Source organism: Aquarana catesbeiana, linkage group LG03 (genome assembly GCF_042186555.1).
Source record: "Aquarana catesbeiana isolate 2022-GZ linkage group LG03, ASM4218655v1, whole genome shotgun sequence".
Classification (NCBI taxonomy): domain Eukaryota; kingdom Metazoa; phylum Chordata; class Amphibia; order Anura; family Ranidae; genus Aquarana; species Aquarana catesbeiana.
In genome coordinates, this window is record NC_133326.1 from 681,639,967 (window position 1) to 681,655,438 (window position 15,472).

General features: G+C 40.3%; 1 protein-coding gene across 1 annotated transcript; it reads left to right on the forward strand.

The window, feature by feature from the left end:
* The first annotated feature begins 1,098 nt into the window (after nucleotides 1–1,098).
* LOC141134120 (extracellular calcium-sensing receptor-like) lies at nucleotides 1,099–13,717 on the forward strand. Its single transcript, XM_073623704.1, has 7 exons — nucleotides 1,099–1,324; nucleotides 1,522–1,765; nucleotides 6,866–7,157; nucleotides 7,269–8,093; nucleotides 8,686–9,030; nucleotides 10,204–10,327; nucleotides 12,798–13,717. Exons 1-7 carry the CDS (start codon nucleotides 1,099–1,101, stop codon nucleotides 13,715–13,717), a joined length of 2,976 nt encoding a protein of 991 aa, XP_073479805.1.
* Nucleotides 13,718–15,472: the final 1,755 nt, after the last annotated feature.

The window sequence follows — 15,472 nt, forward strand, 5'->3', positions numbered from 1 at the left end:
TTTTTTCCCCCTTTATCTTTATCGGGTAATCCTGAGAATAACACACTTCCTGTCCTACAGTGGCAATGCTTCACTGTATCTATGGAGGGAGCTATGGTTGTCTTCCAGGCTGGAATTTAAACATGCCTTTCATTTTCATCTGCATTATACTGTATGGGGGCTAATGAGATTTGTAGTTTAGAGAGGAATAAGATTGCTTTTGCTTCCTGTTCAGCACAGAAAGTGACAAGGACATGGCATTTCTATCAATATCAACAGGCATTTGCTGTACTTGCTGAAAGTGTTCTTGGCCTGAAAAATAAATATGAATTACATATGGCAGCCCACTTTTATTGAAAACAAAATTAAAGTTCCATAAAAAGTAGTTGCCCTCACAGGGGTTTCAACTTCACAAAGCAAACAACTGAAAAATTTCGAGCCACCTGGCTCCATGGTCAGCGGCACTGCTGCTCTCTTTGTTCTCCATTTGCTTTCCAGCGGGCACAAATGCCAACTTTGCTGTATAGGCTTCTGCCTTGAGACACCCCGTCTCACAGAACCCAGGCTCTGTATTTCTCTAATGCCGCGTACACACGGGTGGACTTTTCGACCGGACTGGTCCGCTGGACTTTCCGACCGACTTTTTCCGGACTTCCGACGGACTTTCTAACGAACGGACATGCCTACACATGATCACACCAAAGTCCGATGGATTCGTACGTGATGACGTACACCGGACTAAAATAAGGAAGTTGATAGCCAGTAGCCAATAGCTGCCCTAGCGTGGGTTTTAGTCCGTCGGACTAGCATACAGACGAGCGGATTTTTCGACCGGACTCGAGTCCGTTGGAAAGATTTAAAACATGTTCCAAATCTAAAGTCTGTCAGATTTTCGACCTGCAGGTCCGATGGAGCCCACACACAGTCGGATTGTCCGCCGGATTCGGTCCATCGGACCAGTCCGGTTGAAAAGTCTGCTGGTGTGTACGTGGCATTACTGCTTCCTTGGTTCTCTGACTCAAAATTCCATGCTGCACAGGTCCACACTCTCCTTATAGGAGGCCACCTGACTCTTGTGCTGGGGCACCCCTGACTCCTGTCTGGAGTCCTGTCTCCAAAATGGGAGCCCTGAGCTATCCTCAGGCCTTGCCTATAATGATCCTGCACACCTATGTACTTGCACAGGCTGAAGACATCCAACAAAATCTTGACAGTGAATTGAAGGTTGCATCCCACCCAAGATACTTTGGAACCTTTAAGGCTCCAGTCCCCAATGCGGAACTACCAACCCTGGAGAAAACATCCAACACGCCAGAGAATCACAAACAGAAACTTAGAGAATCCTGTGTCGTCTTTACATACCCTTTCCTAATTTCACACCATGGCAGGGCCTCACACTGTTACAATATACTGTAGAATATACAGAATATATATATATATGTATAATTTTTTTGTGGAAGGCCATAGTTCTACTTTAAAATAGAGTGTTACTGCACAGTTCTTCTTATATGTTATGTAGATATTTTCCCTTTTTCTCTCCAGGTGTTCATGGTACTACTCAGTGCAATATGACTAATTCGCATGCAGTAGTCGGTGCCATCATTTTATTCCAGCTTATACCTGTTATATATGCCATGGATGGAAGGTGCAGACTGGATATTAAAGAGTTGGAAGGTTTATCACAGCCTGGGGATATCATGATTGGAGCCGTGTTCCCTTTTCACTTAGATAAGGTCTACCACAATATCTCCTTCACCGAGAAACCCAACAAAGCCACGTGTACAATGTAATTTCCTGTTCTTGTGCTTGAAAAATGAAGTACAATAAAAATATTATTATATTATTATTATACAGGATTTATATTGTGCCAACAGTTTGTGCAACGCTTTACAACATGAGAGCAAACAGTACAATTCAATACAGGAGGAATCAGAGGGCCCTGATCATTAGAGCTTACAATCTAGGAGGGAGAGAAATGAGAAATAGTTCAGTATTCAATAATATGCTTTGCGCTTAATTGGTTGAAAATAGTTGTTGCTCTTTCACACTGCTCAGTTGCAAAAATGTGTCAAAAACCCATATGCATTTTTGCCACATTTTTTTCTGTGGTGTGTCAAATTTAACACGACGCATGATGCGTTTTTGATGCCTTTTGACATGTTTTCTATTCATTTCAATGGAGAGGTGTGTTTTTTGTGCAGTTTTTTTTTTACTACACCAAACATTCACCAAATAGGCAGCAAGCAGGACTGTTACGGATGCAACGCAACAGACCAATGTGAAGAGGTCCATAGGGTTTAAAGGGATGCATTTTTCATGCATTTTTCTTCCACTTTTTTTTAAACTGAACATCTGATCAAAAACTGATCAGTGTGAAAGAGTCCTTTTTCTTTGGTCTATTACCAGATGTACAAATGTCTGCTCTAAGTTACTTTGATGTCAAAATAAAAAATGGCAGTTACTTATTATAGAACAGGGGTCTCCAAACTTTCTAGCCAAAGGGCCGGTTCACTATCCTTCAGGTTTTAGGGGAGCCAGGTTGTGGCCAGTAGTAGGAGTAGAAAATGTCATGGCATTAGTGCCCTTTCCTTGCTTTTAATTGGGGGAATAGTGCCCCATTGTTTATATCTATGAAAAGAATAGTGCCCTATTGATGGAGTCAATTGGATATGGTGATAGTGCTCCATCAAAGATGTTAGTTGGTGTAATAGTGCCCCAGGAACCAATTATAGACAACCAAAGGCCCACATCTGGCCCCCGGGCCACAATTTTGAGACCACTGCTATAGAAGGACATCACCAAACACCTAAAATGTGTATTTTTTTATTTACTGATTCCCCAAAAAACATCAAAATTACCTTCTCATTCCACTGTGACACATTATACACAGTACCAAATAAATAGTGCAGGACTCAATACTGTAATATATATATATATATATATATATATATATATATATATAGTGAATTATATATTACAACAAAATAGTGAAGTAAACAAAATGGCAATGAGACCAATAAATAATGCAAAATTGAAAATATCAAATAATAATGTCCACCAACAAAAAGTTGGAAATCATGAAAAGTAGTGAAAAAACCGTGCTATAATCAACGACACTCTTATGAATTCATAAATGCATGCTCATTAGGGAAATAGTCCACCATGGAAATGGAATTATTGAGGTAAAAGGAAGGACACCCGTGTGAAAGCACAGTAGAGTTATGACTTTACCTTTAGTTGTGAGATCCACCACCTTATGGTAAAATTGGCATACCGTATTTATCAGCGTATAACACGCGCCGGCGTATAACACGCACCCCAAGTTTAGGAGGGAATTTTAAGGAAAAAAAACTTTTAGGAGGGAAGTTTAAGGAAAAAAAACTTACATTAAAATGCCCATCAATGCAGCCTTATCTGTCCATCTGCAGCCTTTTCAGTGTCAATGCAGCCTTGCCCCAGTGCAGTCTTGTCAGTGCAGCCTTGTCAGTGCAGCCTTGTCAGTGCAGCTTTGTCAGTGCAGCCTTGTCAGTGCAGCTTTGTCAGTGCAGCCTTGTCAGTGCAGCCTTGTCAGTGCAGCTTTGCCCCAGTGCAGCCTTGTCAGTGCAGCTTTGCCCCAGTGCAGCCTTGCCCCAGTGCAGCTTTGTTAGTGTAGGTTTGCCCCAGTCAAGCCATGTCAGTGCAGCTTTGTGCACTTGGTGTAGATTCAAATATGGCGCCGAGACTGCAGGGAGCCGAGATACACATACCCGAGTGTTTTTTCGGCGCCGCTCACAGTCACGCCCAGTCCCGCCCTATGATGGACATAACACAGGTCCAGGGGCGGGACTGGGCGTGACGGCGGCGCCAAAAAAAGCCGAGAACACTCGGGTATGTGTATCTCGGCTCCTTGCAGTCTCGGCGCCATATTTAAATCTACCCACGGCTGTGTATGTCGGCGGCGACCGCAGCAATCGCCGCGATCACTCTGATGACACAGAAATCGGTGGGGAACGGCCTATAACACGTATCCACGATTTTCCCCTGATTTTCAGGGGAAAAAAGTGCGTGTTATATGCCGATAAATACGGTACTTACCAGAGAGTGTGGACTCACATACCAATAAGTATTGAGTCAAACGAGCGTTTGTGAGGTATACTCCATTATGCGGCTGTAGCAGATGGATGTATGAAGATCACCTCGTCATGGTATGGATGGAGAAGTTTCACTTGAAGCAAACAGACTCAAAATATCGGTAGACAGCAATGGGGAAGGCCGCTCCAGGACATATATGTTTGTAAGTGTACTCCTGTTTTTGTATTAAAATATTTTATGCAGTGCATAAAATGCAATATTTTATCAGCATGCATTTATAAATTCAGAGTGTCATTGATTATAGCACGGTTTTTTCACTACTCATCATGTTTTCCAACTTTTGTTGATTGACATTATTATTTGATATTTTCAATTTTTTATTATTTATTGGACTCATTGCCATTTTGTTTACTTCGTTGTCTTGTTTTAATATATAATTCACTTTTATATATATATAGATATCTATATATATCTATATATAGATCTATATATCTATATATAGATATATAGATCTATATATAGATCTATATATCTATATATATCTATCTATATATATAGATATATATAGAAATAGATATCTATAGATAGATAGATAGATAGATAGATAGATAGATAGATAGATAGATAGATAGATAGATAGATAGATAGATGATATATATATATATATATATATATATATGTATATATATATATATATATATATATATACAGTGGGGATGGAAAGTATTCAGACCCTCTTAAATTTTTCACTCTTTGTTATATTGCAGCCATTTGCTAAAATCATCTGAGTTCATTTTTTTCCTCATTAATGTACACACAGCACCCCATATTGACAGAAAAACACAGAATTGTTGAAATTTTTGCTGATTTATTAAAAAAGAAAAACTGAAATATCACATGGTCCTAAGTATTCAGACCCTTTGCTCAGTATTTAGTAGAAGCACCCTTTTGATCTAATACAGCCATGAGTCTTTTTGGGAAAGATGCAACAAGTTTTTCACACCTGGATTTGGGGATCCTCTGCCATTCCTCCTTGCAGATCCGCTCCAGTTCTGTCAGGTTGGATGGTTGGCAGAATTGTTGACATTTCTGCAGATTTATTAAATAAGAAAAACTGAAATATCACATGATCCTGTGTTTTTCTGACAATATGGGGTGCTGTGTGTACATTAATGAGGGAAAAAATGAACTTAAATGATTTTAGCAAATGGCTGCAATCTAACAAAGAGTGAAAAATTTAAGGGGTTTGAATACTTTCTGTCCCCACTGTATATATATATATATATACAGTATTGAGCGCTGCACTATTTATTTGTTATATGTTTTCACTATATGTCTAGTAAGTGTTAGCTGCTATTCACAGTCTCCGAGCGCAGTTTTTAACCTTTCCTTTATTACATTATACACAGTATGAGCAAATTATTAAGGCTAGCTCACAAATTACGGTACAGCATTTTATGAAAAAAAAACACAAGGTAGTAATAGTTGAACTGTTTTGGACCTATTATTTGTAGTAAAATGAAACCTTGCTGCTTTGTTCGCTACATTTTTCTTTCTTGTGTTTTTGTGTTTTATGTGTATCACATTACAGTTTTTGAGGGCTTTTGTAAGGTTTTTAATTCTTTCTGTGATCCCCTCATTGGGAAGATTTTATTTCAACCTCAGACCTTGTGACACTAGGGAAAGAAATGGATGAGCAGTGGTTATTGGGAGCACTTACTCTGATTTCACTACACACTGTAGACTTCTTACAATGTGCACTAAAAGCTAGAGAAAGTCAAATAGAGCTACCTCATTTCCTGGTCGGAGGACATCCAGTAGCATCTAGTTCTTTCCTGCACAGTCTGACTGTCCCTTGCCCACCTTTTAAATTGATCACATTTCAGTTCCTTAAATCATAGAGGCTGAGCATCACATGTGGGTCTTACCTAAGTCCGGACATACACGGTTCGAATGTTTGCCAGTTCAGCAGGAACAGGATGAGATTCAAACCGTTAATAGGCAGGCTTAATGTACCAAGTCAATCAATCAACTTGGGTACAACCAGCCTGCCGGATTCTCTTACGATTATCACTAGTGGCTGCTAAATCCAATAACAATAATCACTGTCTTTTCCCCGTCGGCCCCCTTGCCAGGAGCAGACAATGGCTCGGCAGGAGGGATTCCCCTGTCAGCACTATCTGTGTTGATGGGGGAATCATGCAAATTTCATTCCTACAACCCATTGTGTGACCTAAGTCAGTCTGCCTGCTAATGTGGCCTGCCTAGGAATACCTTAGACTGACATCTTCCATGAACATGAGAACACGACATAATAAAAGCTTTTGGAATGTGATCAGACCCAATAACATATAGTGGAGTCCCAATTACTATTTAGGGACCATATGATTTTCTTTTTTGCAATTGTAGCTACTAGTTTTTCCTACAACAATATTCAGTCAATCCTGAGCTGTACGCAGTAAGTAAATTTCCAACATTGACCTGATCACCAAACAAATTTTACATTTCTGGAACAAATAAAAGTGTTCTACCTCCTTTCCACATACCTAACTCCACTTTCTTTAATGTGTTATGGTGGGTACAGGAAGTTCTCCTGCTATGATTTTCATTTTTGGCAAGCATTTGAGCTAGAATTTATAATGAGAAAATCTCACGATAAAGGGAATGTACAAAAAAAGAGGGTGTAATTATAGTTAAAAAATGTGTTCAGGCCACCGAAAATCAAAACGAAAAGTGAACAGTTGTTGACCATAGGAAAATACCACCATTAGCATAGTTATGGTTATGCTTTTTTTAATTCTTCTTGATCCTGTAGGTTTCATTTTGAGAGTTATCAGCATCTCTATGCTTTGATATTTGCACTGGGGGAAATTAACAAGGAGATCACCGTTCTTCCCAATATCTCCATTGGTTTTCAAACATATGACTCTTGCACTTTACTTCATCAGGACCTACAAGGAACTTTACAGATATTGACAGGATCTGGTGGGGTCATCCCAAATTACCGTTGTTTAAGTGATGTTCCGTTGAGTTCACTCATTGGACATTCAATTTCCACAAACTCAATTTTAATTGCTCACATTCTTGGCCTCTACAGATACACCCAGGTAAGAAGTGTCAAAGTATATAAGTATATATTGTCATGATCCTGGTCTTAGTTGTACTGTATATGCTCTAAGATCAATATAGAAATTTCATCATGGGAACTGTCCCAACAGATCAGCCACTTCTCCACCAGTGCCCTTCTGAGCGACCGGACAAAATTCCCCTCATTCTTCAGAACTGTACCCAGTGACATCTATCAGTCACAAGGTCTAGCTCAGCTAACTATACATTTTAATTGGACTTGGGTGGGACTGTTAGCTGTGGACAATGACTATGGTCAACAGGGAATGCAACTCATTAAAAAAGAACTGCTTAAGGCTGGAGCTTGTGTGGCCTTCTCAGAAACCATTCTTAGAAATCAGGCTGACCGCAATGCTCCGTATATTGTAAATGTCATAAAAAAGTCAACAGCCAATGCCATTATAATCATCTCCAATGATATTGACCTTGTGCCAGTTCTGAATGAGATGCTGATGCAGAATGTCACAAGTAAAATATTTATAGCTAGTGAGGCTTGGTCCACATCAACCCTTGGTCCTATGGCAAGATTTTCACAACTTCTGTTAGGAACTGTTGGCTTTGCCTTCTATAGTGCAACAATTCCTGAATTTCAAGCCTTTCTAAACAAGATACATCCTTCAATACCTGTAGAAGACAAGTGGATGAAAATATTTTGGGAACAAACATTTGGCTGCAAATTTTCCAATGTAATGAACACCAGCGAGTCTTCAGAGGCTGCTACTAAAGTATGTACTGGAGAAGAAAACCTGGAAAATGTTCAGAACAGCTTCAATGATGCTTCTATCTTGAGAGTCACATATAGTGTATACACAGCTGTCCATGCAGTAGGCAAAGCTTTGGAAGATCTGAACAACTGTAGAAGAGGAACAGGCCCTCAAGAGAGATGTGCTGACATCTGGCATTTCAAGCCATGGCAGGTAACGCGACAGAGAAGAACACTATGGGGGGATTTACTAAAACTGCTGCACACATAATCTAATGCAGCTGTGCATAATAACCAATCAGCTTCTAGGTTTTATTGTCAAAGCTTAATTTAACAAGCTGAAGTTAGAAGCTGATTGGTTACTATGCACAGCTGCACCAGATTCTGTGTACATCAGTTTTAGTAAATCACCCCCTATATGTTGCTATACTAAAATAATTGAAAAAGCAATGCAACATGTTACTTAAAATAAATGTTGAAAATAAAAAATAAACCTTTCAAAAACGATTTCTTTATCTTGAACATTTTTAAAGCTAGAATTCAGCTAAGTGTGTTTACGGGTCATGTTTTAAATGTTGGATAGAATGTGGAAGAGTTAAACCTTTTGTCAAGTTTTTATTGCTGTCTGTATCACCACTGGAGACAATCACTCTTCCAATTGTCCTGATGACCATTGTCACAGGCAGAAAGTAAGGGAAAATCCCCAAATTTTGAGTTTTCACCAAGGCTAGAGCTGAAGAAAAATCCCCTGATGGGGATACCTGTTTTGTAACAACTCTCTAAAATGGAGATTTTCTTTACTTTAGAGACTTCCATTTTCTAACCTACTGACAGTGCTACCAATAAGCTCTGATATAGTGCAATATGATGTCACAGGATGGTTCAGCACAGAACTTGATATGGATTATTCCAATTTCTCTCAGCTCCTTATCTATATGAAGAAGGTCCGGCTGAGGCTAAGTAACGGGAAGGAACTTTATTTTGATGAGCATGGAGACCCACCTGCAATCTATGACATTGTGAATTGGCAGATGACTCCAGAGGGCATTCTAAAACAGGTCAAGGTTGGTAGTTATGATACCCAAGCACCTTCTGGTGAAGTCTTCATCATCAATTCAAGTACCTTGTTGTGGCCTGGCACAGATCAGCAGGTGAGATCACTATTCAAGTAATAGTAAATAGAAATAAATTCGACTTGCTTGTTATACTGGACATTTTGCCATTAATCCAACCCCCCTTCAGTGATCTGCATGCCACACCTCAGCTTTCTTCCTGCTCTTTCTTTGGCATTGACATATGGTTTACAAACAACCTGGTACTGATATCAGCTTGACCCTTAACTAGGAGTTTGTCTTTCTGTTGACATCATCTACTCCTAGCTTGTTTCACCGCTCACTTAGGTTTTGACTAACTTAAGCTTACCCAGCAGTTTCTCATCTGATCCCTTTTAAGCTATGATGATCATGTTTGAGGAGCACACACATTCCAGAAAAGGAGATGTCAAAGGTGAAGGAAGTGAAGGGAGCTAGACACTGTCACTCACCACTGTTTAGATTTCTTAGCTAAAACCTATTAACGATTTGTTGTCTGAGCAGTGAGCACACTGTGTTAAAGGATCCTTTGAAGGTAGTGAGAAACATCATGTGTCAATGCTTCATCCCAAGCCTTGATCATCACAACCAATGAAGTACAGGCATGGGGAATTCTTAATAGTTCCTGGGAAAAAAAGTTTTTTACTGTTTCTTATTAATATAGTACCTGCTCACACTGGTGTGGCTACACATACAATCGCTACTAGTTTTTTAAATATACAAAAAGGAAGAAAAAGTCCCTATTACTTCCTTCGGGTGAGCCCAACTCCAGCCATATTTTTCCATTATGGACAGAGTAGTGAAGGGGTAGAACCTGTCCAGTTTTTACTGCCATCTGTGTCCCCACTGGAGAGAGTCACCCCTCTATTAGTCCCGGTGTCCTATGTTGCTGAGATAGAAAGCAATGGGAAATCCAAAAATATAGAGCCAGTTTCAGAGTAAGCAATTTCATTACAGAAAATAGATTTTACAACTGTGCATGGCTGAAGCTCAGGGTGAAGTTAATCTTTAAGACTTGCAGACCTAGAGGAACCCCATTTAAAAAAAATATATCTGGAAAGAATGTTATTTTACTTAGATAAGTACTGGGCAGATTGAAAATGTCCAGCTAGTGAAGTGTATAGCAATATCTGCTCTACCTAATTAGCCTCAATGCAGAAGTAATGTGTAAGCCTTATAAAGTAACATTATTATTACTATAAATATTATTACTATTATTATTTCAACCTTTAGGTGCCTTCTTCTGTGTGTAATATAAGCTGCCTTCCGGGTTACAGGAAGATGATATTGGAAAGAGAACCTGCATGTTGTTTTCATTGTGTACCATGTCCACTTGGTGAGGTCTCAAATCATTCAGGCATGTAATATATATTTTTCCTTCATCGCTTTAATGAATACAGCACCAGAAAGCTGTGTATTAAGGCAATATTGTTTTTGTGGACATTATTGTAAGCTCTTCGCTTCTTAAAATCCCTAGATAGCAGCTGTGAAAACTCTGTGTAAAAATCATCATTACCTTCAGAGGTTTGACCTGCAATGACTATGCATAGGATGTCTGTTCATTTACCATGAAATTATCCCTCCTTTCCCATCTGGTAGGAATTTTGGAAGGAGGAATGAGGACAAAGATAGAAAGGGAATGGAATAGGTTGCTTAAAGTGAGCTGAGAAATGGCAATATAAAAAAGTGGAAATATAATGTGCTCAGTTATAGAAAGAATGAGTTTGAGGAAGTGACATCTAGGGTGATATATTTAACCCTTTCGCTGCCGGCTCCGTACGTCATAGGGACCTGACAGCGGGGGGTTTCACACATAATTTAATGATTGCAGCCATGGGGATTGTGTGTAAAACTGACAGGCAGACTCCTGTCTGTGCTGCGGCCCAATTTCTTCCACACACCCCCGATAAAGGCATCCTTGCCATGTATTCCGGTTTCCACTTGCCCATCTGCGGGCTCGGGACTGACGTGGTGGGTGGAAGGGAAGGGGGAGAGTGGACACACTTCCGCTTTCCTACCCTACTTGTTGCTGACCCAGAAAGCGACATGTTTGATGACACTTTGGGGTCACCCTGTCACTTTCCATGGCTAGCATAGCCGGGAAGGAATGTATTGCAATCCATTCAGTGGAACCCAAAAGGAGACATGTAGGGTCTTTTAGACCCTGCGTGTATCATTAAAGAAAGCCTGTTACCAAAAAATCATCACATAAATTTTACCAAAAAATGTGGGTAAATTATTGTATTTGCTCTAAAATTCACTTTCAAATTCAATTCACTAGTGTGTTTTTTACTGAAATTTTCCTAGACCTTTGCAGTAATATCGTGTGACATAAAAAATTGGAACTACCACTATTTTATTTTCTAGTGTGTCTACTTTCAGAAAATATATATAAATGTTTTGGGGTTTTGTGTAATCTTCAGCCCTAAAATGATTTTTTAACCACTTCAGCCCCGGATGATTTTACCCCCTTCCTGACCAGAGCACTTTTTGCGATTCAGCACTGCGTCATTATAACTGACAATTGCGCGGTCGTGCGATGTTACACCAAAACAAAATTGACGCCCCTTTTGCCCCATAAATAGAGCTTTCTTTTGGTGGTATTTGATCGCCTCTGCGGTTTTAATTTTTTGCGCTATACACAAAAAAAGAGCAGCAATTTTGAAAAAAACACAATATTTTTTACTTTTTGCTATAATAAATATCCCCCCAAAATATATAAAAAAAAAATTTTTCCTCAGTTTAGGCCGATATGTATTTTTCTACATATTTTTGGTAAAAAAAAATAAGCGTATATTGATTGGTTTGCACAAAATTTATAGCGTCTACAAAATAGGGGATAGTTTTATGGCATTTTTATTTTTAATTTTTTTTTATTAGTAATGGCGGCGATCTGCGATTTTTATCAGGACTGCGACATTATGGCGGACAGATTGGACACTTTTGACACTATTTTGGGACCATTGTCATTTATACAGCGATCAGTGCTATAAAAATGCATTGATTACTGTGTAAATGACACTGGCAGTGAAGGGGTTAACCACTAGGGGGCGGTGAAGGGGTTAAGTGTGTCCTAGGGAGTGATTCTAACTGTGAGGGGGCTGGGCTTCAACACACAGGACAGTGATCACTGCTCTCGGTGACAGAGAGCAGTGATCTCTGTCCTGTCACTAGGCAGAAAGGGGAAATGCTTTGTGTACAAAAGCATCTCCCCGTTCTTCCTCTCCGTGACACGATTACGGGCACCGGCGGACATCGAGTCTGCGGGACCCACGGTCACAGAGTCCGCACACCGCTTCTTAAAAGGGACGTACCTATACGCCCTTTTGCCTACCAGTGCCATTCTGCTGGCGTAAATCGGCGTGCGCTGGTCGGCAAGCTGTTAAACATGTGTACAAAAAATGCAAAAAACAGCTCTGGTAGCATAATGGTAAATAGGTATTTACCAGTTTGGCAATGTTGATTAGAAAGTTTTGAAAAATCAGGCTAAAAATGATTGCCATGTATTTTGCACAGAATTTCCAATAACTTTGCAATCAGCAAAGCTCATGCCTCTCATTGATATGAAAATAGATTCCAATGGCCTAGTTCCTAAGCTCCATTGTCAAATAAAAAGGTTAATTAATTTAGAAATATCTATTTACAGTAAGTTGGAAATAGATATTGATGTTGAATGAATTATGTAAATCACAAGACTTTGGCTGTGAAAATTTGCCAGATATGGATAGAATGTGATATACTCCATAGTTTGCTTTGTTTAACAGATGTATTAAACCTAAACCAAATATTTTTTTTAAATAACTGATGCATACTGTGTTGACTTTCAGACTCACTTGACTGTTTCCGTTGTCCATGGAACCAATGGCCAAACAAAGAAAGGACAAGATGTCTTCAAAAAAACATAGAGTATCTCTCTTACGAAGAACCACTGGGGTCAACCTTATCTTCTATCAGTGTTGCTTCTTCATTGATCCCAGTTGCACTTTTAAAGCTTTTAGTCCATCATAAGGCTACCCCAATAGTAAAAGCCAGCAACTACTCCTTAAGTTGCCTTCTTTTGGTTTGTTTATCCTTGTGCTTCCTTTGCCCTTTGGTTTTTATTGGTTATCCCCAACCACTGAAGTGTCTTCTCCGCCAGGTTACATTTGGGATTGTTTTTTCTCTTTGTATTGCTTGTGTTTTAGCCAAAACGATAATGGTTGTTTTGGCTTTCTTAGCCACTAGGCCAGGCTGCACACTTCAGAAATTCACCAGCCACCGTTTTTCTTACACAATCATTTGTGTAGTCCTCCTCATACAGTTCATGATATGTGCAATCTGGTTGTCCTTTACACCTCCCTTTCCCCAGTACAATATAACCACCTACCCTGGGGTAATAATAATAGAGTGTAATGAAGGATCGACTTTTGCTTTTTGGGTAATGTTGGCATATCTCGGTCTGTTAGCCTTCAGCAGTTTTATTGTTGCGTTTCTATCTCGAAGTCTTCCTGACGTCTTTAATGAGGCCTCGTACATTACGTTCAGCATGTTGACCTTCCTAAGTGTCTGGATCTCCTTTATCCCAGCATCCCTCAGTGCTCAAGGCAAATACACTGTGTCCATGGAAATTTTTGCCATGTTATTTTCCAGTTGGGCACTGGTCATCTTTATGTTCCTTCCTAAATGTTTCATTATGCTTTTCCAACCTTCCATGAACTCCAGAAACCATTTAAGGGTAAAGGGAGAAAATCAAACACATATTGCATAAAATTCTAAACTGGGAATGTAAATTCCGAAAAAATAATGTAATGTTGTACTTGGTCTGGCTTTCATGAAAGTCTATGAATGTTTCTGTATATTAGTCCTGCCTTTTTTTTCTCTATACTAGTCCTACCAGTCCCCACATTGTTCTCTTTGCATCTCCTATGCACTTTTTCCTGCACAGTTAGTTGCATCGTATTTCTTTTTATTCTTTATAATACTTGACATTTTATTTTTCTTAATGAGAATGTAGCCATTTTGTATATTTTTAATTAATGTATAGTGGCCAGCACCAAAATTAAAAAATAAAGTGACTTTTCCACTTTTTCCATTCCTTCACAGATTTCAGGTTTCAGTCTGGCAGTGAGCCTGAAGGCAGGCCACTTTTGCTGTGTTGTCCCTTTAGAAGAACATCTCTCTCTAGGAATCCTTTGTAAATTATTAAATACAATATATATATATTCGGGATCAGAGGGTAAACAGGCATCCGCAACACAGTTTATAAACTTAAAGCGGAACTATACTCAACTTCAAGGCGACATCATGGAGTTCCCTGCCTGGCCACTGACATCTTCGGGAGGCCGGATTCCAGGTCTTGATTGCTTTTACTGGCCAGGTGGGGATGACATCACTCCTGTGCACGTGCGGCCAGCTTCAACATTGGGGAACTTGTACTGTACAGAGAGCTGTGCGTGCACATCTCACTGTACAAGGGCAAGCATGTAGATAGGTAACTTTATTGCAGAAGAGACAAAGCATGTCTCTTCTGCACTAAAAAACCTGCTTGTTCTCCAATTTTTTTTTTGGTAGCCTAAAGTTCCACTTTAATATTCTGCTTTACTGGCCAACAAACACAAAACAAATACAGGTTTTTCCTTTGGCTTCCATACAAACTTCTTGTCAGCACAATACACAATAGGGGCAGATATGTACACAGAATCAAAGTATAACAGTGAAGGCTCACCTTGGACATAATGAAAGAGTGCCCACATTCTGATGCAGTCTACCATGTACTGTACTGTATATGTATCACTGTAAATTTGAAATCCTGGGAAGTGAGAAATCACCTAATGATCCTGAAGTTCCTTTCTTTATTTTGTGGCATCAACATAATGGGGGGTATGATCTGACACCAGCTTGAAGTGTCTGCCCGACAACTAGTACCAGAGTGTCGCTAGGGCCCACTTTATGCCAATTAAATAGTTTCCACAACTGAATAGTTTTTCTCTGCTGGAGTGAGATTCTGGCTCAATTACATGATCTTGTCCCCCAACTAGCATCCTTCTGCAGTAGGAACTCTTTCTGAAGGTCTGGGGTTACAAGCAGGGCCAGTGCTTGACTATTTTGTGCACTAGGCAAGACTAACACCCCCCGCTGCCCTCCCGGCTCGGGGGGGGTGTCGGTAGTCTTGCCTGGGGTGCAGGTGACTACAACAGGGTCAGAGCGGACACACCGGGGCAGCAGAATCTCTCCTATGTTCAGAGACCTGAAACATGGTGCCCACCTCCCCAGCTGTCCTCGTGCTGGCCTCCTCCACCCCCCAGTGTCCCCTTTCAAGCTGTGCACACCTCCTTCGCCTCCCCAGTGCCCCCTCCCCACTGTCCTCCTCCCCTCTCCAGCTGTGCCCGCCTCCTTCGCCTCCCCAGTGTCCCCTCCCCACTGTCCTCCTCCCCTCCCCAGCTTTGCCCACCTCCTCCACCTCCCCAGTGTCCCCTCCCCACTGTCCTCCTCCCCTCCCCAGCTGTGCCCACCTCCTCCACCA

Coding starts and splice junctions, on each gene's coding strand:
- LOC141134120 (XM_073623704.1), top strand. CDS start 1,099: ATGGGAGCCCTGAGCTATCCTCAGGCCTTGCCTATAATGATCCTGCAC. Junction 1,325..1,521: donor ACAGAAACTTAGAGAATCCT/GTGTCGTCTTTA, acceptor TTTTCTCTCCAG/GTGTTCATGGTACTACTCAG. Junction 8,094..8,685: donor GGCATTTCAAGCCATGGCAG/GTAACGCGACAG, acceptor TCTTTACTTTAG/AGACTTCCATTTTCTAACCT.